Genomic DNA, 25,849 nt, shown 5'->3' with positions numbered 1-25,849 from the left:
ATATTATTTTTAATGAGCAGAAAATTTGAAGAAAAATTGCGAGAAACGTACTTAAAATTTGCCAAAAGACTACCAGTAAATAATGCCATAAATTTGCAGAAAGAATTTAAAAAGTACAAGAGAATTATCGTTTTAATTATTAGAATTATATATCTTTAGATTACAATTAATTTACTAGAATATTGCCACAAAATTACCAAATAAATAAATAAATAAATAAATAAAAATGCCAACAAAATTATATTTTTGACTGTGACAATTATATATATTTAAATTAGAATGAATTAACTAGAATATAATCACAAAATTACGGGAGAAATATGTTTAAAATCCAAGACAATTACCATATTAATTACCTCAGAATTACACTAAAAAGGTACAAAACAAACAAACAAACAAACAAACAAACAAACAAACAAACAAACAAACAAAGACATAAACAGGAACTGAAGTGAAATTGTTCAGAGGGGTGAATTAAACCCTTTCAAAATAAAATCCTGGGATTTGACTCTCAACATACAGTGTTTAATCAAGCCACACTGATCTGTGACCTGGAGATGAATATAAATCTATGAAGCTGTGCAGGTGTGTGCGCTGACACATATTTTGTTCATTATCAATGAAAGATACACTGTGTGATACTTAATCTGTGTAACCTCTGTAGTAAAAATGATAAATCTCTATTTAACTGTACAGGAGAATTTCAGACACGGATTTTACAGTAGTTAATATCATAAACAAAACATTATACGTACTGTGCAGTTGCATTTTGTTGCTAAATTATTCGTATTTGTGCAAAATGAAAACGTCTCAGTGAATATTTCAGCGCTGCAGACTTTATTCTGAAAGTCGTGGTACCGGAAGGTGTTGCGCTCGCTCCGCCTGTCGCCTCCAGCTGTCAGCAGATCAGATCACTCGGTGCTCGGACCCTCGGCAGGAACGCACTACCTCGTGTCAGCCTTCACTTCTCCTCGGATTTTTCTTACTGTTTTGTAGTTTGTCCTGTTTTATAATATATTTATTGAACGTTCGACGACGGTTATTTGTACGTGTCATCCCGCGGGACGTTGTTATTCGCCGCTAACTTCGCGTGCCATCTCTCGCCATCTCTGCCCGGAAGCTCGCTAGCGTTAGCCCCGTCAGCCAGCCAACATTCACTTTCCAGGGAAACTCCTGATAAAACGCTGCTGTGGACATGGATCAAACGGGAGTCAGTACAGAAACACCAAAGGTGAGCGGCTCGATGTTTCGGCTAGCTTCGGCTGTCACATCTTATCGGCTGTTAGACTTGGCAGAGCTAAGTGAGCTGGCTAGCCGGGTGGTGTTAGCTAATGTTAGACACTTGGTTATCCAACATGGCCTCAGCGGATCGAGCCTTAAAAGGCTGAGGTGAGCTGGCCGGCCACAGACAGGCAGGCAGACAGACAGGCAGATAGACAGGCAGGCAGACAGACAGGGTGTAGGTGATACACGGTGATAACTTCACAGGCTTGATGTCCACATGTTGAGCTTGTTTTGCTTGAGCTCGGCTGCCGGCTCGGTGTGGTGGGCGGAGGGGCGGGGAGACTCCGGACTTGCCCGGACTTGTCTGGCCGTCACCGGTTTCCACCATAAACCAGTCCTCCATTTAATATGGACGGGAGTTTCCCACTGATGTCACCTGTCCACATGTTAAAGGTGGCAGGGGTGCGGTGCGACTATATGTTTATCTCCCGATTCGATACTATCGCGATACTTTGGTGCTATTCGATGCTTATTGCGATTCTTGTTTTTTGAATTCTCCTCTAGTAGTCCAGTCATTTTAGGCCAAAATTGGGGTCAACCTAGGACAAATAACAAGAGAAGCAAACTCAACTGGTTTTGTATCCTCAGTTTGTCCTGAGTGAGGGGAAAAATGTCCCAAGAAATCCCATTGGTGGAAAGTTTTAAAAATCACCTATATATGACCACATATTACCAAAAACACTTTTTTTTTTTTAACACACAGGGGAAAGGGGTTCAACATTTTACTTTCAGATATCACTATAAAAATTCACAAGTTGATTACACACACAAAGACAAGAAAAAAAAGTCAATTACAAGTTCTTTGAATTATTCTGTTTACACATGCATATCATACATTATCTGATTTGATATGCATTAATAATGAATATGAGGAATAAATGCCAGAACAGATATTAAAACAGTGAGTTAAAAAGGGTACTATATATATAACAACCTTTTAATTCACTGTTATATAGTAACCTTTTAATTCAAAGTTACTATATATATAGTAACCTTTTAATCCACTGTTTAAATGTCTCTTCTATCATTTATTCCTTATATTCCTTATTAGCGCATATCAAATCAGATAATGTGTGATATGCATTTGTAAACAGGATAATTCAAAGAACTTGTAATTGACTTTTTTTCTTGTCTTTATGTGTGTAATCAACTTGTGAATTTTTATAGTGATATCTGAAAGTAAAATTTTGACCCCCTTTCCCCTGTGTGTTAAAAACAGTGTTTTTTGGTAATATGTGGTCATAAATAGGTGATTTTCAAAACTTTCCACCAATGGGATTTCTTGGGACTTTTTTCCCCTCACTCAGGACAAACTGAGGATACAAAACCAGTTGAGTTTGCTTCTCTTGCAATTTGTCCTAGGTTGACCCCAATTTTGGCCTAAAATTACTGGACTAAAAAGGCTGAGGTGAGCTGGCCGGCCACAGACAGACAGGCAGGCAGGCAGACAGACAGGTAGATAGATAGACAGACAGGGGGTAGGTGATACACGGTGATAACTTTCCAGGCTTGATGTCCACATGTTGAGCTTGTTTTGCTTGAGCTCGGCTGCCGGCTCGGTGTGGTGGGCGGAGGGGCGGGGACACTCCGGACTTGCCCGGACTTGTCTGGCCGCCACCGGTCTCCACCATAAACCAGTCCTCCATTTAATATGGACGGGAGTTTCCCACTGATGTCACCTGTCCCAAGGTTGCCAGGTCTGTGAGACAAAAGCAGCCAAACAGCAACTCAAAACCAGCTCAAAACCCAAAGCCCAACCTGGTATAAAAAGGGCCCAAAAATGAGCCCAATACCAGAACTCAAAATATGCCCATAAAAATCCATATACACTACTCACAAAAAGTTAGGGATATTTGGCTTTTGGGTGAAATTTATGGAAAATATAAAAAGTTCACGCTACAGTGATATTATATCATGAAAGTAGGGCATTTAAGCAGAAGCATACACTGGTGATTTCCTCATCTCAAACAATTTCTTGAAACAAAAGCCAACAACAGTGGTGGGTATACCACAACAAAAAATGTCAGTGTCAATAACTTGTCATGTGCCCTTGAGCATCAATTACAGCTTGACAACGACGTCTCATGCTGTTCACAAGTCGACTTATTGTCTGCTGAGGCATGGCATCCCACTCTTCTTGAAGGGCGGCCCTCAGGACATTGAGGTTCTGGGGTACAGAGCTCCAGCCTCTACACGGCCACTCAGCTGATCCCATAGGTTTTCTATGGGATTCAGGTCTGAGAAAGTGCAGGCCACTCCATCTGAGGTACCCCAGTCTCCAGCAGCCGTTCCCTAATGATACGACCTCGATGAGCTGGAGCATCAAACACCTGATGTGAATTTTGCCGTTAAACTCCTTGTTAGAGAACAGCAACTTGTGCAAAAAGTACTGAAACATTGAACAGTTGGACATGTGCATTCAAAAGTTTACAGAAGGTCACATTAAGTTCACCTGTAAAGGTTATAATGCATTTTAGGTTCATCCTGAAATTTCACCCGAAAGCCAAATATCCCTAACTTTTTGTGAGTAGTGTATGTTGCTTTTAAAGCCCAACAGCATTGCTATAATTGCAAAATGCACTATATCTATAAAATAACACCATAAACATTAAAGGCAATTTCCCGTAACAGTTCTTTCACCTATTTAATTTACAGTATATCAGAACTTAAAATATAATATGGGATACCTTACTTCAGCTGAGTGGTGCTGATGATGTGATTGGACATGTGCTGAGTGGCCTCACACAGCATTGGCATATTATTTGTCTGTGGAGCAGGTGACATATGTGGATAGTTTATATGCTGATCTGGCCCGGAGTCAGTTTGACAGGATTTGGGTATAAACATTGGTCAGTCTAAATATGAATCTCTATTCATGTCTGCCCAAGCCCAACCCGCAGACAAAATTTGTTACCCGCGGCAACACTTAAAAAGTAGCTCAATTTGGCGGAAAAAACGCGGACTTGGCAACCCTGACCTTTCCACATGTTAAAGGTGGCAGGGGTGCGACCATATGTTTAATCTCCCGATTCGATACTATCGCGATACTTTGTTACTATTCGATGCTTATTGCGATTCTTGTTTTTTGAATTCTCCTCTAGTGTGTGTGTAAAGTCTGATGAGGCTGTGATTATCCCAGAGGTTACTATAGGTCATTTTATACAGTGATGTCAAGATTTTAAAAAAAAGGCTCTGACTAAATTGTTAAAAAAAGGATCATGATAGTTTAGTGGATCAGTTTCTCTCTCCCAGTTATGAGGACTCTGTTGTCAGGCTCTGAAAGTTTGGTACCAAATTTCATTAAAGAACACCTCCATCTAACTCTTACCTTCCTTCAGTAGCCAGTCAGAAACTCATTTTATGGACTTATAATAAGCAGAGTGGCATCTCTTATCAAGTTAACCACATAACTTGGAAAAAATAAAACTTTAGAATTTACTTAATCACATTCCCAAACTTGGGCTTCATGTTTTGTGTTTCAAATTTAAACCAGTATCACCGGGGTGTCACCTGTCTTAAGGCTTTTCCTCATAGTAATCTGCCTTTGACTTCATAATCTCTGAATTTCCACCCTGAGTTGTGTTGTTTTGGTTCCCTTTCAAAGTCATGACGTCGCTGCTTCAGATTTCCTGCTGTAATTTGCATTTCCTGCTGTAATTTCCCCGTGTACGTCATATTTATGAATCTGTGTTTTTATTGCTTGTTAAATTTGATATAAATAACTTAGTTTTTTAAAAAATTCTACAATTAAAGAAGTTTATACATTTGAAACATTCAAATTCTCCTTATTCCTTTCAGAAGCATTTTATATTTAAAATTCAGTTACAAGAAAATTACCAAAACAAAACTAATTGTTGGAAAATTACCAGATACCTGATACATTTTAGATTTTTATTTATTTATTTATTTATTTATTTATAGGCAAGATTACACTTTCTAGTGGGGAAAATGTCATCTTCATAGGCCAAAGCAGCCATTAAAAAAACATAAAAATGAATAGGGTTTTTTTGCTCATAGGTTTCAGAGGGTTAACCAAAACTCTGTTATGTCAAACATAGGGCGAAACAAATAGATATCATCAATACAAAGTCCTAACTGTGTGTGTGTGTGTGTGTGTGTGTGTGTGTGTGTGTGTGTGTGTGTGTGTTTCAGAGCCCGTGGGGGTCGGTGGCCCCGGCGGCTCCGTCCTGCTCTCTGGCCGATGTGATGAGCGAGCAGCTCGCCAGGCAGCTGGACGAGGAGAACAACGCCTTCCCAACACTCACTGAGTAAGTTACCTGTGTTAAATTTATAATCTAATTTAATATATATATTCAGGTACTGTTTACTTACTGTCTCTTATTTGTTGATGATAATTTCTTGCTAAATTGCTTGTCACCTTTTTCCTCTGTGGTTTTGAATCTCGTACCTTCACTCAGGTTCAAAAGACTTAAAGCCCCTCTCTTCTTGTTTTTGCTGAACGTTCAGCTCAGATCAACACAGGAGGGCGCTCTTCAGTCTGTTTCTTTGTTTTAAATGAGTTTTATGAAGCAGGTAGATCTGTTTCAGCCAATCAGCTTGAAGCCTTTAACTGGATCAGGTGTGAGAGAGGAGAGCTGAAACAAAATCCTACAGGACAGGTGGGGGCTTGAGGACTGGGTTGGGAACCACTGTCATATCCTCCTGAGACCCGAGGAAAAAAAGTGTCTTCCAATTTAACTTTTTTTTGTGATTTCTTGTCTATTTAGAGTTAAAACAACAACTCTCAATTTAGAATTTCACAAAAATATTTTTATTTTAGATTTTGCAGTACGTCCACTGTAGTGGATTTTACTGTAAAAAACATAATTTTAAATTTAAATAAATAAAAAAAAAATCATATAACCACAGATAATCAATTACAGACAATCAATGCCATTAACAAGAAAATATATAATTTTCATAAGTAAAAACCAATAGCTAAACAATATTTGACTTCCTGTTTCTTTTTTCACGACATGTGCGTTTTTCTGCAGCTGCCATTTTGGCTCAATAGAAAGTGGGTGTTTCCCTCATCCCACCTTATCACATGAGATATCATTGGAAAGGCCTGGATGTCCTCTGTACACTAGGACTTGATAGGGGAGCTCAAATGAGTAAAAGGATATAGACGATCAGTTGATGTCCATCATTGAATAGGCTGGCTCTCAGGAGGATAAAGAAACTTGTCTGTTGTCTCTGAGGATCAGTCGGCTGTTCCACATCAGGTCATGAAGTCTGCAGTGAGGTGTTTGCTCTGATCAGATGAGCCGGCGTCCCGCTGCAGGGTGACTGCAGACGGGCCTGCCGGGCTCCTGTCAATAAAATGAGTACAATCAAATCCTTCAGCACAGATCTGCAGTGACACTGTGATTAATGTGCCTGGCAAGCGGCAGAGGAACACGCCGCGCTGTACACAGCCGCTTGTCTGATTCCTGCTGTCGGAGCTCGTTTGGTTTTAATGAGCCGCTCGCTGAGTGTGTGTGTGTGTGTGTGTGTGTGTGTGTGTGTGTGTGTGATCGCTCAGCGGACACAGCAGAGGACACACCGCTCGCAGACGCTTTGACCCTCCATCCCCGCGTTTATTCAGCAGCACGTTGTTACACAAAATAACATCCTCAAACACATTTCTGATGACATGTCTGTGTCTGTGTGTGTGTGTGTGTGTGTGTGTGTGTGTGTGTGTGTCAGTCCCGGCGCAGATCTGCTGCTGTCGGGGGAGGATCCCGACACGACCAGCGACCTGATGCTGGCCCAGATGCTGCAGATGCAGTACGACCGCGAATTCGACACGCAGCTCCGCCTGGAGGAGAGGAAGTTCAACGGAGACAGCAAAGGTAGGAGAACGCAGAGTAACACACCGCAAAAACTCAAATGTCAAAATGTCTTATTTCTAGACAAAAGATCTCATTACACTTGCATTTTTTCTGCTGTGCAAAAAAAAAAAATGTAACTGATTCTGACTCTCCAACATAAAATGTTTAAAAACATGTTTTCTCATGTTTTTAATAGTATTTTTTCATGTCCATTGCAATGGACATCAGACTTTGAAAAAATCCTGTAAATTAACCACATGATGTATGTTCAAAATTACTTAAAATATTATCATTTGTAACAGTTACAGTTATGCTGACAGAAAAATTGTTTGGCTATCATGAACATAAATTTATATTTTTGATTGAAAATGGGCACTGACTCTCTGCTTGTCTTGTCCGATGTCTGTCCCAGCATTACTGACATCATTCAGTTACCCAGTATTTATTGGTTTAGAGACAGAAATATGTCATGTCCGTTCCAGTGGACGCAGAGTCTGAAGGGGTTAAAATAAGACGTGATCACCTCAGAAGTAACTTGTTTTCAGACAATTTTCACAAAAACAAGTTATTTCTTTGGTGATCACGTCTTATTTCAAGTGTAATGAGATATTTTGACTAGAAATAAGGCAAATATTCTTGGTAAGATTTTGAGTTTTTGCAGTGCAGTGCCACTTTAAACGGGTGAAAACACATTGTTAATGAAAAATAAAAAAGAAAAACAGGCCAAAACAACAAATAGCAGCGAGTTACATGAGCGTTATGTTTGGTGTGAAGGTGAGTGTGGTGTCACCGCCGCCACAGGCCTCCTCTGCACCGACTAACTGTGTTTACCGCCCTGGAGAAACACCGCTCATCATGACTGTGTGTGTGTGTGTGTGTGTGTGTGTGTGTGTGTGTGTGTGTGCAGTGTCCATCTCCTTTGAGAACTACCGCATGGTCCATCCATACGAAGACAGCGACAGCTCAGAGGACGAGGTGGACTGGCAGGACACCAGAGACGACCCCTACAGAGCCGGTAACACACACACACACACACACACACACACACACACACACACACACACACACACGCACACACACAGTTGTATTGTAACCCGGTGACCCCTGGCCGGTGGCGGTGACCCTCCTGTGCTCCTCTTCCTCCCCCAGAGAAGCCGCAGACGACGCCCAGGAAGGGCTTCACAGGGAAGGGCAAGAACATCACCACCAAGCACGACGAGGTGATGTGCGGCCGCAAGAACACCGCCCGCATGGACAACGTAAGACACCCACCTGTGGAAACACCTCCACTGCAAAAACGCAAAATCTTACCAAGATTATTTGTCTTATTTCAAGTCAAAATGTCTTATTCCTAGTCAAAATATCTCATTACACATAAAATAAGACATGATCACCCCAGAAGTAACTTGTTTTTAGACAAAAAGAAATAGACAAATAAAATTCACTTGTTTCAAGTGAAAATTTGCTTGTTTCATTGGCAAAATTTGCCAGTGGAAAAAGTGAAAATTCACTTGAAATAAGTGAAAATCAGCTAGAAACAAGAAACAAATTTTGCCAATGAAACAAGCAAATTTTCACTTGAAACAAGAGACAATTGTCTAAAAACAAGTTCCTTCTGAGGTGATCATGTCTTATTTTAAGTGTAATGAGATATTTTGACTAGGAATAAGACATTTTTGACTTGAAATAAGACAAATAATCTTGGTAAGATTTTGAGTTTTTGCAGTGTCCATCCTGCCTGCGGACTACGGCAGCCCCAGGAGGCCAAACAGCCACGCACTGTGTTTACTCTGAGAGGACGAGCTCATTTAACTTGTTTTGTGGACACAGGGGGGGGGCAGGTCCAGAGGAAAAACCATGCTGGGCTAACGGTTGGCATGGAAATATTACAGGGTGATAGAGAGAGAGAGACAGAGAGAGAGGGAGAGAGAGAGACAGGCAGAGAGACAGGCAGAGAGACACAGAGAGAGAGAGATAAATAGATAGAAAGAAGGGTAGAAGTCATCGCTTGCTGATGGTCAAACAGTTTGAGTCCAGAGCCTCCAGCTGGACTCACGTCTGATGGTTCTCATTTGTTCACTGTAAAAGTCAAAATAAGCTTCTCCTCTTCCTCCTCTTCTTCCCTCTTTTCCTCCCTCTCTCCTCCTCCTCCTCCTCCTCCTCCTCCCTCTCTCCTTCCCTCCCTCTCTCCTCCCTCTCCTCCTCCTCCTCCCTCTCTCCTCCCTCTCTCTCCTCCTCCTCCCTCTCTTCTCCCTCTCTCCTCCCTCTCTTCTCCCTCTCCTCATCCTCCTCCTTCTCTTTCTCCTCTTCCTCCTCCCTCTCTCCTCCCTCTCTCCTCCTCTTCCTCTCTCCTCCCTCTCCTCCTCCTCCTCCTCCCTCTCCTCTTCCTCCTCTTCTTCCTCCTCCTCCCTCTCTCCTCCCTCTCTTCTCCTCCTCCTTCCTCTCCTCCTCTGTCCCTCTCTCCTCCCTCTCTTCTCCTCCTCCCTCCTCCTCCCTCTCTCTTCCTCCTCCCTCTCTTCCTCCTCCCTCTCCTCCCTCTCTCCTCCTCCTCTTCCTCCTCCCTCTCCTCCTCCTCTTCCCTCTCTTCCTCCCTCTCTCCTCCTCCATCTCTCCTCTTCCTCCCTGTCTCCTCCTCCCTCTTCCTCCCTCTCCTCCTCCTCCTCCCTTTCTCTGTTTCCTCCTCTTCTTTCTCCTCCTCCCTCTCCTCCTCCCTCCCTCTCTCCTCCCTCTCCTCCTCCTCCTCCTCTCTTCCTCCCTCTTCTCCTCCTCCTCCTCCTCCTCCCTCTCCTCCTCCTTCTCTTTCTCCTCTTCCTCCTCCCTCTCTCCTCCCTCTCTTCTCCTCCTCCTCCCTCTCCTCCTCTCTCCTCCTCCTCGCTCTTCTCCCTCTCCTCCTCCTCTCTTCCTCCCTCTCTCCTCCTCCTCCTCCTCCCCCCTCCTCCCTCTCTCCTCCTCAGTTTGCTCCGGAGGTGCATGTGGGTGATGGCTTGGGGATGGACCTGAAGTTGTCCAATCAGGTGTTCAACTCTCTGAAGCGTCACTGTCAGAGCGAGCAGCGCCGCAGCGCCCGGCTGCACGACAAGAAGGAGCACTCCACCGCCGTGCGTGCACACACACACACACACACACACACTCACACTCACACTCACACACACACACACACACACACACACACACATATTTTTGTATTTGTGTATTTTTCTTAAAAAAAAAAAAAAAAAAAAAGCAAATAAATATTTTTGTTTAATTTTGAAATGAAATGACCGGTATAGTTCTTTTATTATTTTAAATACATTTTTCCCACACAGGCAGCAGCGTTTGAGAGCCACTGATTTATCTTAAACACTCCTTTTTCTCTCTCCTTTTTCTCACTCCCTCTCTCTCTCTCTCCCTCTCTCTCTCTCTCTCTCCCTCCCTCTCTCTCTCTCTCTCTCTGTCTCTCTCTCTCTCTCTCTCTCTCCCCCTCTCTCCCCCTCCCTCAGGAACAAGCGGTGGACCCTCGCACTCGTCTGCTCATGTACAAGATGGTGAACGCCGGCGTGCTCGACAACATCAACGGCTGCATCAGCACGGGGAAGGAGTCGGTCGTCTTCCACGCCGACGGGGGGAGGTGGGCGGCCGGACCGAACCTTCATTTTGTTTTCTCGTGTCTTTGAATCCAAACCGCACGGCGTCTCCCTCCTGGAACTCAGCTGCTCTGTGATCAGTCTGAATACAAAACTTCAGCTCATAAAACCCAGATTTTCTCTCCTCATAACTGACCTGACCTGGTTTATTCAGATTCTGTCACGGCCTCTAACATCCTGTTCCAACAGGAGATACAACCAGTTATCGATTAAAAGCTGTTTCTCTAGGATTTTATAAATTCTTCACACAGCTGAATAACATATTATCATAATATCGTTATCTAGATGTGAACATGAGTGATATTCATATGTCAAAAGGCAACAATAGGACAATATCACATTTAGGGTTCAGGCTTCACACTGAACACACTTTCTTATAGTTTTATTGTCGTTAGTTTTAAAAATACACAATGTCATTTGTTAGTTTCCTTTTTTTCTAAATTCTGTTTCCTCGTGGTTTTAGTTTTTAGTTTACCGTATTTCACCAATTAATCACCGGGCCGCAAATAGCCGCCGGGTTCTTATAAACGCCTGGGGTCTGCACCCATTTTGCGTATTAAACGCCCACCCGAATAACCGCCGGGGCGATTATTTGCATTATATTGAGGTAACCCAAAATAAGGCTATTCACCTTATTTATGCAGAAGTAAACAGTTAGCTGCACAATAACAGTGCGGCACTTTCGTTTTCTGTCAAAATAAGAGCGCTAGCTAACGTTAGAAAAAAGGGTGCACCGTAATCTTAAATTGCCCGACTGTAAATATGTTGGACAGTAGCTGTCATCACAGTAACGGCCTGGTGCAGGTCTGTGCAAAAATAAATAAAGGCCTGCAGCGAAGAGCCACCTGGTTCTTTTAAACGCCCGGGGTCCAAGTTGATTTGGCATATTAAATGCCCGGGCGATTAATTGGTGAAATACGGTAGTTTTAATGAACTATAATAACTTTGAAATTGAGGTATGAAGTTTTGTCCACATCGTCCAGCTCTAAGTTTCTGTTCTCATTTTTTTTCTGTTGCAAAATCAACCCTACGTTTCACTTTGACATGCACAGACTGTAACTTAAAGTGTGTGTGTGTGTGTGTGTGTGTGTGCGTGTGTGTGCGTGTGTGCTGGCGTGCGTCAGCCTGGAGGAGCAGCCCGTCCCGGACGAGGTGGTGCTGAAGGTGTTCAAGACGACGCTGAACGAGTTCAAGAACCGAGACCGCTACATCAAAGACGACTACCGCTTCAAAGAGCGCTTCAGCAAACTGAACCCCCGCAAGGTGATCAGGCTGTGGGCCGAGAAGGAGATGCACAACCTGAGCAGGTGAGCGCCCCGTTGCTCAAAATGTAAAATGTAAAATTAAAATAAACATTGTAACTTAAATATGACTGTTACCTAATGCTGAAGTCAGTGTCGTCCAAATGTTTTATATATATATATATATATATATATATATATATATATATATATACATATATATACATTTTTTTTTTATATGTGAATAAGTGAAACACCCTGTGCCTGTTACAATACAAAATGTAATTAATGAGTAGGTCTAATAGAAATAATATCAAATTTAAACAAACATCCATCTTCACCATACATTTCATTACAACTCGACAAAGATCTTCTATTTCCCTAGACCTTTGCAACAACAGCAATAACAACAATAACAACAACAACAACAACAATGAGTAAACAGACAAATAAGTAAATGAGTAGAGTACCAGCAGACACCATCTTCATATCTTCCTAAATCCAAAGTGATACAGAACAAACAACAAACGAAAATCCACAACGGAAGACATTTTCAGTGCTGGAACCTCCTGGGGACCCCGACGGCAACACATGTGGGACAAAACTAGAGCAGATGAAACCTGTAGATGTGATTAGGACTGATGTCAGCGTGTGTGTGTGTGTGTGTGTGTGTGTGTGTGTGTGTGTCCAGGATGAAGAAGGCGGAGATCCCCTGTCCCGACGTGGTTCTGCTGAAGAAGCACATCCTGGTCATGTCCTTCATTGGGACAGACCACGTTCCTGCTCCCAAGCTGAAGGACGCCATGCTGGGCTCGGACGACATGAGGAGCGCCTACTGCCAGGTCCTGCACGTGAGTCACTTCCTGTCCCCGCCGCCGCCCCTCCTGTGTGGGACCGTCCCGCCCAGTGACCAGAGGATCCCTCTGGGCCCTGTGACCCAGCTCTGAGGCGGAGCGTTATTTCTGTAAAACATTTGCACAACACTGACTTTAGCATTAGGCAGTAGTATTATATTTAAGTTACAATGTTTATTTTAATTTGACGTTGTCAGCAGTAACAGATGTGTGAACTGCTCCTCTGCTCACTGATTCTATATTTTTCTATATTTTGATACATTAATAATATAATATTGATGATAATTACTAGAGTATGATACAATATATATGTAATATATAGAAACTCAAGAGGTAGGATCGTATAAGTTTTTAACTTCTTCCTGCTCCCTTTTGAACATTGAATTTATCTATTTTATTTATTTTTTAAACTTTTTTTCTTCTACTGTTACGCTGCTGGTGCATTGTCTGTTGTCCTTTATACAACACGTTCAAAATAAAATAAAATAAAATAAAAAAAATAATAATAAAAGGCTGGTGGGCGGGGCTTACCTGGCTCTGGGCGGGGCTTACCTGGCTCTGGGCGGGGCTTACCTGGCTCTGGGCGGGGCTTACCTGGCTCTGGGCGGGGCTTACCTGGCTCTGGGCGGGGCTGACCTGGCTCTGGGCGGGGCTTGCCTGGCTCTGGGCGGGTATTACCTGGCTCTGGGCGGGGCTTACCTGGCTCTGGGCGAGGCTTACCTGGCTCTGGGCGGGGCTTACCTGGCTCTGGGCGGGGCTTGCCTGGCTCTGGGCGAGGCTTGCCTGGCTCTGGGCGGGGCTTGCCTGGCTCTGGGCGGGGCTTGCCTGGCTCTGGGCGGGGCTTACCTGGCTCTGGGCGGGGCTTACCTGGCTCTGGGCGGGGCTTACCTGGCTGGCTGTCTTTAGTTCAGTTCTTCTCCTCGAGGCTCTGAGGGAGTCTGAGCCTCGGTCTGGGATTTTCTGTTTGAATCTGATGAAGGAACCTTCTCTGACCTCTCTCTCTCTCTCTCTCTCTCTCTCTCTCTCTCTCTCTCTCCCTCTCTCTCTCTCTCTCTCTCTCTCCCTCTCTCTCTCTCTCCAGATGATGCAGCAGCTGTATCAGCAGTGTAATCTGGTCCACGCTGATCTGAGTGAATACAACATGCTGTGGCACGACAGCAAGGTACAGCCCTGTGTGTGTGTGTGTGTGTGTGTGTTCATCCTTTCATCTCTCAATTTCTTTCTTTCTTTCTTTCCCTTTTTAATTCTTTCACGTCATCTCTCTCTCTTTCTTTCTTTCCTTGCATCATCTCTTTTTTTGTCTTCTTGTGTTTTCGTCCTCCCTCTTCCTGTCTGTCCCTCCTTTTGTTTGTTCCCTCCCACATAGAAAGCTTGATTGACAGACACCACCCCACACGCACACACACACACACACACACACACACACACACACACACACACACACTGTAATACATGTGTCGTGCTTAATCTCTCTCTGTGTGTGTGTGTGTGTGTGTGTGTGTGTGTGTGGCAGGTGTGGCTGATAGACGTCAGTCAGTCGGTCGAGCCCACCCACCCTCACGGCCTGGAGTTCCTCTTCAGAGACTGCAGGAACGTCTCCACGGTAACGGACCGGGACGCTGTGATGTGTTTAGATGTTTTGTCTTAATTTTTTATTTATTTATTTATTTATTTATTTATTTATTCATTTATTTATTTATTTATTTAATTTCTAGTCCATTTTTCTTACAGATTTAACAGCAACATGAAAAATAAAGTTGAACCGACAAAGCTTGACAGACTGACTGTGTGTGTGTGTGTGTGTGTGTGTGTGTGTGTGTGTGTGTGTGTGTGTGTGTGTGTGTGTGTGTGTGTGTGTGTGTGTGTGTGCAGTTCTTCCAGAAGCGGGGTGTGAGCGAGGCGATGAACGTGTACGACCTTTTCAACGCCGTGACCGGACTCAACATCACCGTTTGTGAGGAGGACGAGGCTGCGTTCATAGCCCAGGTATCACACACACACACACACACACACACACACACACGCACACACACACACACACAGCTCCGCCTGCACAGTAACATGCTTTGTGATTGTCTTCTCTCCCTCCCTCAGATCGTGGCGTTGGAGAAGAGGAACGAGGACCACGTGCAGCGGCGGGGGAAGAAGACGTTCCCGGTTGCCACGGACGACGGCGGCCCCCCTTTAAAACCCGACGCAGACGACTAACGGCCCCGCCCACTCTCGCCCTCGCTCTTCGATCTCGCCGTGTTGAAACCGCTGTAAGGAGGAGGAGACAGACGCAGCAGGAGGAGGCCGCCGGGGACCCAGCGGCTCCTCCCCCCTCCTCCCGCCGCCGCACATTTAAAGCGTCAGGATGGAGCGCCCCCCCCTGGCCGGAGGAGAGCTGACACCCTCGCCTAAATGAATTTGTCTTGTTTTAGATGTTGAAGTGGAGAACGCCCGAGCGCCGCCTCCGAGGCGGGGCCGTCCCCGCAGACGCGTCTCACAGGGGATTCTGGGTAGCAGAGCGGAGACGGGTCGCCCGCTCTCGCTCTTCTTCTCTCGCTCGATTTCATCCTTTTACTGCTTCTTGCTTTCTTCTGCTGTTTTTTTCTCTTTTTTCAGTCCCATTTTCTCCCCTTTCATTCTCTCTCTCTCTCTCTCTTATTGTCTGTTGTCCTCGCTCGCCCAGTCTCTCCAGAAGACACACACACACACACACAGACTGAAAAGTGCATCCACTCAGCTTTAAAAACTAAACTGAATTTCAAAATAAAGGCACACCTCATATTTAAGTCAGGCTCCTGCTGGAAAGCCAAAGCTGTGTGCATGAATTTCATTATTTGATCTATTTTTTTTTTTTTTTTTTTTTTCAATTTAGAGCTAGAACTCCAGAAGATGCATTTCATGTTTCCAGTGTGAAACTGTTTAAAAAAAAAAAAAAAAAAAAAAAACAGGGAAAAAAATTATTTGGGAAAATTGAAAAACCAAAGCTGCTTTATGTGTGGATCTGTGTTGGGTTTTTTTATTAAGGTTTATCTGCCTTGCTCTCTCTCTCTCTCTATCTCTAAATCTATCTCTCTCTCTCTCACATGTGGATGGGGGGTCAAAGGTCACGCTGGTGTGGTTTGGTTAGCTGTGGCTGCACTTTGTCTTTCTTTCTTTCTTTTTTCTTTCGCTCATTTGGAGCAGAGATGATTTTTGTTCTCCCGGTGAAATCAGATGAACTGAAGTGATCTAAACGTATTGCGCTGCGTTCCACTGCAGGTTGGAAAAGGTGAAATTCCCAGCTGAGGGGTCGTAATCCCACCGGTGCTCTCCGATCCCCAGCAGATCATTTTTAAAGTTCACCCCACACAGCCGCTCTGGTGCTGCACACTGAGCTGAACAGCCGACCTGTTGGATTTTTAAAGAACTCAGAATTTCAACGTTTCTGACGTCCCTGGAACGCAGCGCAATATCGCTCTCTGATGACCGTAATAAACATTTAATTTAATATCCACTGTGTGTCAACTTGTGCTTCATGATGCCTGAGCTGTCATTCATAAAGTCACTCTGCATACAGGAGAGTTTTGTTTGGTTTTTCTGGACGTTTATTCTGGTTTAATTTTTTAGACGGCCCATTAGAGCCACTGCAGTGAGACGTAAACATGACAGAGCCTGGGAAGGGGCGTGATGTTCTGGAACAAAAAAATGAGAATATCCAAGATTTAAGTCGTAAATTTACAAGAAAAAAAAAACTCACAATTTTATGAGAATAAAACTCAGAAATATGGAACTATGGTCATGAATTTATGAGAAACCACTCACAAATTCATGGGAAAAAAACTTGGAAATTCTGAGATGATAAAATCACAAATTTACAAGAAAAACAAAAAAAACCCGAGTCGTTCTCCTGAGGGATTCAGTCAGGAGGAAATCCTGCTGCTTTGAGTTCAGAATCACAGTCTCCTCAGCATCTGGACTCTGAAGAGAAAAAGTAAAAGAAAAACAATTTTTCCCAGTTGCTTCCCTGTAAAGATTTTTCCTCATATATCACCAACTCAAATCACAATCACAGAAAGTTTTTTCCTTCAAATTTGTGACTTTACACTTACAAATCAGTGTTTTTTTCTTGTAAGTTTCCAACTTCAGTCTTGGAAACATTACCAACCTCCTCCAGCTACACACACACACATATATATATATATATATACAGGGTGACACAAAAAACTTTTTAACAATCCAATAAAACCAAGAGTGATGGAAGAAAAATATTTTATTCATAGTAATTGAAGAAACAATGATGGAATTTTAATAATTTTCACAATTTTTAAAAATTGTGCTGCCACTTTCTCATGTCTGCTAATACACACTTCAAAGATTCCCGTTTTTTTGGGTCACCCTGTATATACATATATTATTATTATTATTATTATTATTGTTATTATTATTATTATTATTTTCCTTTCTCCCTGCAGTGGCACCAACATGTTGTCGTGCTCATTTTTCTTGATGTAAAATGTAAACGCTCATCATGACCTTTGACATTTAAAACAAAAAAAAAGTCGTCACTGCTCTCTGGTCAGTTTCCTCCCAGCGTCCTCTGCTGGAACAGCTCATTCACAGTCAATTAATTAATGAGTTTATTATCAGAGAGTCTCTGTCCCTGAAAGAGGCTCAGCTTCAACAGCTCTAACAGGGATTAGCGGACTGTGCTGGATTACAGGTGGCTGCTGTGTGGATGATAATCTCACCTTCATCACCTTTTCCTGCCGTGACCTCGCATCATCACCCACAGCCCAGTACTGTGTGTGTGTGTGTGAGTGTGTGTGTGTTTTCTGATGGGAAGATGTGTGAGGCTGGTGTGACGTGTGTGTGTGGCTGTTAACACACACACACGTGGCGGCTGTGTGACTCGCTGTGACAATAAACCTTCCAGATGAAAAGCTCCTGTCTCGCTCTGTTTGTCCTCAAATGAACCTGATTCAAAAGATTAACAACAACAACAACAACAAAAAATGGAGTGTTCCAGTTTAAACAGTTAAGTTAGCCTTTTTTAAAAAAAAAAAAAAAAAATGTGTTACACTCGAAAAGAAAGGAGATATGAGTTTGTCCACAAAGTGTAAACATATTGTATGGACATTTGTATGGACCTTGAGTCTGGAATAAAGCATATCTATCTATCTATCTATCTATATTGTTATGTCAGATTTTATTTAATAACAATAATACTACCATATTAGTATATTACATCATATTAGAAGTATTATTAATCCTTTGAACCCTGGATAGACATCAGATTTCGCTATATTTTTCTTTTCATATTTTTTTCTTTATTTCTGTTAATTTCATTTTTTTTTTGGTAATTTTTAGTTTTTTTTTTTTTAGTTTTTTTTTTTTTTTAAGCTTATTTCCAGGCTGTTTTCTTGTAAATCTTTGTCATTTCTATCTATCTTAAAAACCTGAGCATAACTAGCTTTACGTCTTTCAGAAATATGCTGAGAAAAAGGCAACAAGGAACTTTAGATAGAGATGATGCAAAAACGTACCAGAAATTAGTAGAAAAGTTAAAAGAAAATGACCTGGATATTAGCTGAAAAAAGGATAGAGAACTACTAGAAAATCAAGATAAAAAATAAATAAAAAAAAACTAATTTATAATTATTAAAATTATATATTTAAAAAAATATGTCAAAGTTGAAAACAATTGTCTAACTTTGGGGTCATTTTCTGGTCACTTTTTACTAATTTCTTTTCTCTCTTTTTATGTTTTGTTTTGCTCTATTTCTCTCTTTTGCACTACTTTATGTTTTAAAGACGTTTATTTTTTATTTGTATTATTACTTTTGTATATAGTTTTGTTTGTCAGGTATGTTTTATTTCAGTAGTATTTCTCTCTTCTGCACATCTTTATGTTTTCATGACGTCATGCTTCGTCTGTCCGTCTAAAAAAAAAAAAAAAAAAAAAGTAAAAACAGAAAAAAGTGTTCCGCGAGCTTCCCGTCCTGCGCCACGTGACCGCGTGTGTGTGTCACATGACTCTCGCACCGGAAGCGGGTTTGTTGACAGCTAGTCGTTCGCCACAAGACGCAGAGAAAGTCGCGGTTAAAGCGGGACGTGGAGCAGCTCAGGTGAGACGATGAGCGACGAGCATTACCTGGAGCTGTGCGACAACCCCGTGCAGTTTGAAAATGCCTCGAGCGTCAACAACGTCTTCTTCGACGAGGCCAACAAACAGGTGAGCGCCAGGTAGCGTTAGCATTAGCCGGCTAGCCGAGCCAGGCTAACGGCAGCCCCGTTAGCATCAGCTAGCGGCGTTAGCATGAGGTGAAACAAGCCAGGTAGAGAGATTTAAGTTTTAAGATTTAAGTTTTAAGATTTAAGATTTAAGTTTTATGTTTCCTCTGTTGTCTGTGAACAGGAGGGAAACTGCTTTCACACACAGAGAGCTGACAGCCAGAAATAAGAGTTCAAACTCACTAAGATACAAAACAATTAAAAACTTAAAGTTACACCAAAGATCTCGTCAAGGTGCCAAATGTATAAGAAAATATGAAGAGTTCATTTGCAAAAACAGATATCTCCATTTGAATTTATTAAACCTTTTCAAACTTTTTTGAATTTTATTACAATTTACTTTATATTTATTTCTATTTTTTTATATGTTTATTTTAATCTGGCATAATGTTTATTATCCTAAATCATGCTTTGTGTGTGTGTGTGTGTGTGTGTGTGTGTGTGTGTGTGTGTGTGTGTATGTGTGTATATGTGTGTGTGTACTCCAAGCAGTATCAGTGAAAAAGGTGTATTCATTTTAAGAATGGCTTTTATCTGTTTTTGCAAATGAACTCTTCAATTATTCATGTAATATATCTGAAATTATGTTGCAGTAAAATAAAAAAAAAATGCTTTTGGCTAATTTTCGGGTCGTCTTCTGGTAACTTTACGCATTTCATTGTAATTTTTGGGTCATCTCTAAAGTTGCTCATTGCCTTTTCCTCATGTTTAAAGAAAAAAATTAAAATGAAACAGCAGCCAGGTGTGTCATTGGTATTGGGAAAAAAAAAAAAGAGTGGTGTAAAGAATACTACAGACTGCTCCTCCAGTTGAAGTACTGTTCCTCTGCTGGTATTTGACTGCAGTAGTAGTAGAAGTACTGTTCCTCTGCTGGTATTTGACTGCAGTAGAAGTAGAAGTACTGTTCCTCTGCTGGTATTTGACTGCAGTAGAAGTAGAAGTACTGTTCCTCTGCTGGTATTTGACTGCAGTAGAAGTAGAAGTACTGTTCCTCTGCTGGTATTTGACTGCAGTAGAAGTAGAAGTACTGCTCCTCTGCTGGTATGTGACTGCAGTAGAAGTAGAAGTACTGTTCCTCTGCTGGTATGTGACTGCAGTAGAAGTAGAAGTACTGTTCCTCTGCTGGTATGTGACTGCAGTAGAAGTAGAAGTACTGTTCCTCTGCTGGTATCTGACTGCAGTAGAAGTAGTGCAGGAAAAGTAAAAGTAGTTGTAGTAAAAGTAAAAAGTCATGTAACAATTTTAGACATCATTTTGAACAATTCTCATGTTTATTGCTGCAGTATTGATAATGTCAGTATTGTTTATCAGCGGTACGGCTTCAGTTCTCAGTGATGGTTGACATCCTGGTTGTGTTGACGTCTCTCGTGTCGTGTTTGCTGCCTTCAGGTGTTCGCGGTGCGTTCAGGCGGGGCCACGGGCGTCGTGGTCAAAGGCCCCGACGACAAGAACTCCGTCGCCTTCAGGTACCTGGAACCGCCCCGTTTTTTTTTTTAAACCTCAGTGAGGGACATTTGACGGTGTTTTAGGGCCACTGTACGGAGAAAAACTACAGGGGTCATGTTCAGAGAAGAAAACTTAGAATTTATAGGATTAAAATCGTAAATTTATGAGACAAAAACTTGATTATTCTCTGAGATTTAAGTGGTAATGTTACATGAAAAAAGTCACAAATTTATGAGAAAAAAACTCTGATTTTTTCAGATTATAGTCAACATTTATATTATTATTATAGTATTATTAGTATTATAGTCGAAATTCTGACATTAAAGTCATAAAATTTATCAGAAAAGAAATGAAAAGAAAAAATTCTGACATTATAAACTCACAAATTTCTGACTTTAAGAAATTGTGCTTTCTGAGTCCAGCTCCATAATGTTTTTCTCTCTGCAGTGGCACTAATACACTGTCATACCAACATACCAAGTCCTGCCTCACTTTTTTTTTGTTGAACAAGTGAAACGACTTTTTTCTTATTATTTTTATTTCCCTGTTTGATTTGGAAAGTAGATCCGGCAGGTTGCTTCTGCAGGAAACGTCCACGTAGTAGATGTTCTGCAGAGGGAATGGAGAAAATAGTTCTTTCACAATTATGGAAAAAAATAAATAAAATCATCGCCATGTGGATCCTCACCCCCCAACTCACACACACACACACCTTTCATACCAAAGTTATGACCTTGCTTAAGGATATTCGTTCTGTTAAAATCATTTTTCATAAAAACATGATTGATGATTTTTAAAAAATCTTTTTTAGCTCCAGACCCCTGTATGTTTTTATTTATTTGTTTTGTTTTTGATATGTACTTTGATTCTTTATCACAGTTCTTTATTGTGATATTATTTGTCCTCATTTATACTTTATATGAAACTTTTTTTATTTTTTCCTGCTACCATCTTGACCTGAACTCCCTGGCAGAAGAGAGATTGTAAACGGGACCTTCCTGCTGAAATAAAGGGTTAAAAAAAACAAAAACAAAACAAAAAGGGGCTGAAACGTGAATTTTTTTCCCTCTTTTGACTTCTCATGTTCGTCTCAGTCAGATCTTGTAGATTTTTGTCTTTTTTTCCCGCAGGATGGACGACAAAGGAGAGGTGAAGTGCATCAAATTCTCCATTGGAAATAAGATCCTGGCTGTGCAGAGAACCTCCAAGTCTGTGGTGAGTTCACTGAGACGCCGGCAGGGCCAACGCTAAAAACCTGCATCGTGCTGAAATTTATTTGAGCTAATTTTCTCCATCGAATGCAGCGTTTCCTTCACCGTCATGTCACTGATAAGAAATAAGCTCCAGCAGCTGGAGATCAGGAAACATCTCTCACTTTGACCAAATGATCCCAGAGTTTTTCTGTCCCAGGTTTGTTGGGGACAATGAACATAAGAAACTAGAAAGATAAACCAGTGATTAAAAAAATTAGAAGAAAATCTAACAAGAAAAACCGATGAAGGTTAAACACAACGCAGGCTTCATTGTTATTCTATTTTTTTATGTTTACTTGCTTGACAGAAATATCTCATCATCCCCTACTGTTAGACTTTAAAGCAAAAAATAAAGGTAAAATATATATTTTTTAAAATTGTTTTTATCTATGTATTTTTTTGTTTTTACATAGTTTGTTTTCATTGTTTTTATATATTTTTGTATGTATTTTGTCATTTTCATGTACTTTATTGTTCTATATCTGTTTTTTAACATGTTCTGTAAATCAGGGACAGTTCTCCGAAAAGAGCCTTCCCTGTTTAAATAAAGGTGATTATGATAATGATGATGATGATGATGATGATGATGATGAAATGCATAGAGGACTGATCCTTGCATTTGATGGCCGGTTTGATTCTTGTATTGCTGTTGATTATAAACTGAGGAGCTGGAGTTGCAGTATTTCTGCAGGGTTCATGATGAACGGGGCTGTTTTGTCGTTAACTCTGCGCTCTCCCCTCTCTGCAGGATTTCATCAACTTCATGCCCGACTACCCGCACACCGAGTTCAGCCAGGAGTGCAAGGTGTGCCGCTTTACCTTTCTTACTCAGTTTCCTCTGTGACCAGCCACAGTTTTCACAACAGGACGCTGAAATTTGACTTGAAGGTCAAGTGTATATGTATGTGTGTCTGAGAGAGAGAGGGAGAGAAGGTGTGTGTGTGTGTGTGTGTGTGTGTGTGTGTGTGTGTGTGTGTGTGTGTGTGTGTGTGTGTGTGTGTGTGTGTGTGTGTGTGTGAGAAGATTTTGTGGAAAGGTTTGGTCATGAATCAAAGGAACTGATTAAATGTACCAAAAGGGAGTGTGGCAGTGGAGTGGCTTATAACAAAAGGGGGCGTGGCAGTGGGAGTGGCCTATAACAAAGGGGGGTGTGGCAGTGGAGTGGCTTATAACAAAAGGGGGCGTAGCAGTGGGAGTGGCCTATAACAAAGGGTGGTGTGGCAGTGGAGTGGCTTATAACAAAAGGGGGTGTGGCAGTGGGAGTGGCCTATAACAAAGAGGGGTGTGGCAGTGGAGTGGCTTATAACAAAAGGGGGTGTGGCAGTGGGAGTGGCCTATAACAAAGGGGGGTGTGGCAGTGGAGTGGCTTATAACAAAAGGGGGTGTGGCAGTGGGAGTGGCCTATAACAACAGGGGGCGTGGCATTGGGAGTATAAATCAGGTGAAGGCCCTTGCTTAATATTTGCCAGCAGGGCTGTAATGTTTTGTCAAATGAATTTGCAGTGTGTTGTTTTGGAAGTCAGCTGTTTGTGTTTTGTTTTTCGCTCCCTGCAGACGAAGAACGCCAGCGTTCTGGGTTTCTGCTGGACCAACTGGAACGAGATCGTCTTCATCACCGACCAGGGAATCGAGTTTTACCAGGTAACCAGGCGGAGCGCCGGCCTGCTGCATGACCCGTACGGTGCAGCACAGCTCTGTCTCCATTTCTACTAGACTGAACATGGTCTCTCTCTCTCCCTGTCTGTCTGTCTCTCTGTCTGCCTGTCTGTCTGTCTCTCTGTCTGCATGTCTGTCTGCCTGTCTGTCTGTCTCCAGGTGTTTCCAGATAAGCGCAGTGTGAAGCTGCTGAAGAGTCAGAGCATCAATGTGAACTGGTATCAGTACTGTCCAGAGACGGCTGTCATCCTGCTGTCCACCACCGTGCAGGGCAACGTGCTGCAGCCCTTCGCCTTCAGGGTCAGACAAACCACACCCACAAACCACACCCACAAACAACACCCACAAACCACACAAACAAACCACACCAACAAACCACACCAACAAACCACACCCACAAACCACACCCACAAACAACACAAACAAACAACACAAACAAACCACACCCATAAACCACACCAACAAACCACACCAACAAACAACACAAACAAACCACACCAACAAACAACACAAACAAACAACACCCACAAACCACACAAACAAACAACACCAGGTAAGTTATATCAATCTGCTTCACCTGCACGGAGGAAAGAGGTGAGTCTAGGCAGCCGTAATTTTTGTTGACCGCATTTTCGCATTTTCAGCTTTGTTCATGATCTACTTTGATACACGTTCGCCGTTAAGTGTACACATTCAGCATCATCTGAGCGTGTAAAGCCGCTGTCGTGGCTGATTGTTATTAACATCCATAAAACTTCTCTGGACTCAGTGGGCTTCCTTGGACAAGCAGCAGTGCGTCATACAAATATACAGGACCTATTCTCTGCCTCACAGGCGACTTTTTTTGAGGTACAGAAAGCCGCAACATTTTGTCAACAAAAAAGGCATCAGTTAGCCTAATAAAAGCATTCGCTTGCAGTGCAAAGGAATCTGCAGGACGCCAGCGCAGCAATCCCGACACAAAGTAAGACAAAGCGCCACATCATACATATGTCATGGAGGACAGGTAAGCTCACCTGTTCATGTAGTGTGTGGAGAATGAATCCGGATTGCATCAACGTTGAGGTACCTCCGCTTGGAGAAGTCGAATAAGTGAATGCTGGTCAGATACGCGATGTCTGTGCGCTATGTTTGCTCTGCGCTCTGAATGCCCGTCTGCATTTTAATGCTGATATGCGAAGCTTTTCTTGATGTTACGTGGAGGAATGCTGATGCTGCCTTGTTGAAATGAAATGTGATTTGTTGTGCATTGTGGATGGATTTAAATGTCACGGTTCATTGAAAACTGAATGAAAAGCTACAAAATGAGTCAAACAAACGGCACAATGTCGGGCTCTGACATGGAGTTTGTGAAACAAAGGGAGAGGAAACTCACTGAAAAGGGTTTGCTGAATAAAATTGAAAAACTGCAAAATGAACGCAAACCTGTTGTTGATAAAATCAAAGGTTTAATACCAAAAATGAAGGAGCTCATGAAACAAAGAGAAAATGTGTCTGATGTGAAACAATGTTTGGGGGATTTAAACACACTATGGGAAAATGCCACAACCTCACACAATGAGCTGTTGCCTTTATTCCCTGAGGATGAACAGAACAAGCAAAAGGAATGGTTTTCAAGCATTAAGAAGTACAGCAATATATTTCAAATGGACACTCAAAAATGGATTGTTGAAACTGGACAAAAAATCTCTCAGGAGCAACAGGATTCAGCAGAAATCCTACTTCACGAAATAAATGATGAATCAAGTCAAATTGTGGATGACATCAGTCCTAATGATAGCGCTTCAAAGGTTGGAAATGATAAAGCATCATGGTGCTCTTCAACTTCTGCACGTTTAAAGGCTGAAGCTGAGCTGGCAGCCTAAACCATGAGGCAGACATTATTAAAGGAAAAGCATGCTTTGGAAGAAGAGGAACAACGCCTGCGCAAAAGGCGAGAAGAGCTCCAACTGAACACTGAGATTGCTGAAAAAATGGCAAAACTTGAAGTTCTCAAAATTCAAAGCACAACAAGTGTAAGGCGGACATCAAAGGTCTCGGATGGAATGAAATCATATTTTGAAAAGGCACAATCTCAGAAGTTACTTGATGTTCACGCAGAAGAATTCATTCAAACTGAAACAAACACAAACCCAAATATAACCTCTTTTGAACAAAACCACATGCAATTTCATGTGAACCCCTCATTCAGCACACATGAACCATACAATGGACAACTAGAAGGTAACACAGTGGCAATGGAAAGCAAAGATGAAGTTCTTGGCATCATGAGGAAACAAAATGAAATCACAACGTTGCTAATACAACAGCAAAACCTCTCAGCTCTACCTAAGAGAGAGATACCAATCTATGACGGTGATCCATTGAAATATCACACGCTCATCAGAGCCTTTGAGAATGGAGTTGAGAGGAACACAA

General features: G+C 42.1%; 2 protein-coding genes across 2 annotated transcripts in view; both read left to right on the top strand.

The window, feature by feature from the left end:
* The first annotated feature begins 893 nt into the window (after positions 1-893).
* Positions 894-16,679, top strand: riok3 (RIO kinase 3 (yeast)). The gene is made up of 13 exons (XM_030079677.1): positions 894-1,231; positions 5,437-5,552; positions 6,973-7,118; positions 8,005-8,112; positions 8,247-8,356; positions 10,052-10,195; positions 10,577-10,704; positions 11,845-12,027; positions 12,653-12,812; positions 13,897-13,977; positions 14,329-14,418; positions 14,688-14,801; positions 14,910-16,679. Exons 1-13 carry the CDS (start codon positions 1,196-1,198, stop codon positions 15,021-15,023), a joined length of 1,530 nt encoding a protein of 509 aa, XP_029935537.1. The 5' UTR covers positions 894-1,195; the 3' UTR covers positions 15,024-16,679.
* A 2,119-nt stretch (positions 16,680-18,798) lies between these two features.
* Positions 18,799-25,849, top strand: part of rmc1 (regulator of MON1-CCZ1) — a 29,797-nt gene continuing 22,746 nt past the window's right edge. The window contains exons 1-6 of the mRNA XM_030079494.1: positions 18,799-19,017; positions 20,466-20,542; positions 21,653-21,737; positions 22,524-22,580; positions 23,330-23,416; positions 23,591-23,731. Of these exons, the coding sequence (XP_029935354.1) occupies positions 18,919-19,017; positions 20,466-20,542; positions 21,653-21,737; positions 22,524-22,580; positions 23,330-23,416; positions 23,591-23,731 (546 nt within the window). The 5' untranslated portion in view covers positions 18,799-18,918. The remainder of the gene's footprint in view (positions 19,018-20,465; positions 20,543-21,652; positions 21,738-22,523; positions 22,581-23,329; positions 23,417-23,590; positions 23,732-25,849) is intronic.

This window comes from Myripristis murdjan, chromosome 20 (assembly GCF_902150065.1).
Source record: "Myripristis murdjan chromosome 20, fMyrMur1.1, whole genome shotgun sequence".
In the NCBI taxonomy this organism is placed as follows: domain Eukaryota; kingdom Metazoa; phylum Chordata; class Actinopteri; order Holocentriformes; family Holocentridae; genus Myripristis; species Myripristis murdjan.
This window is presented reverse-complemented; position numbering and strand designations above follow the sequence as displayed.

Coding starts and splice junctions, on each gene's coding strand:
- riok3 (XM_030079677.1), top strand. CDS start 1,196: ATGGATCAAACGGGAGTCAGTACAGAAACACCAAAG. Junction 1,232..5,436: donor TCAGTACAGAAACACCAAAG/GTGAGCGGCTCG, acceptor TGTGTGTTTCAG/AGCCCGTGGGGGTCGGTGGC. Junction 10,705..11,844: donor TTCCACGCCGACGGGGGGAG/GTGGGCGGCCGG, acceptor GGCGTGCGTCAG/CCTGGAGGAGCAGCCCGTCC.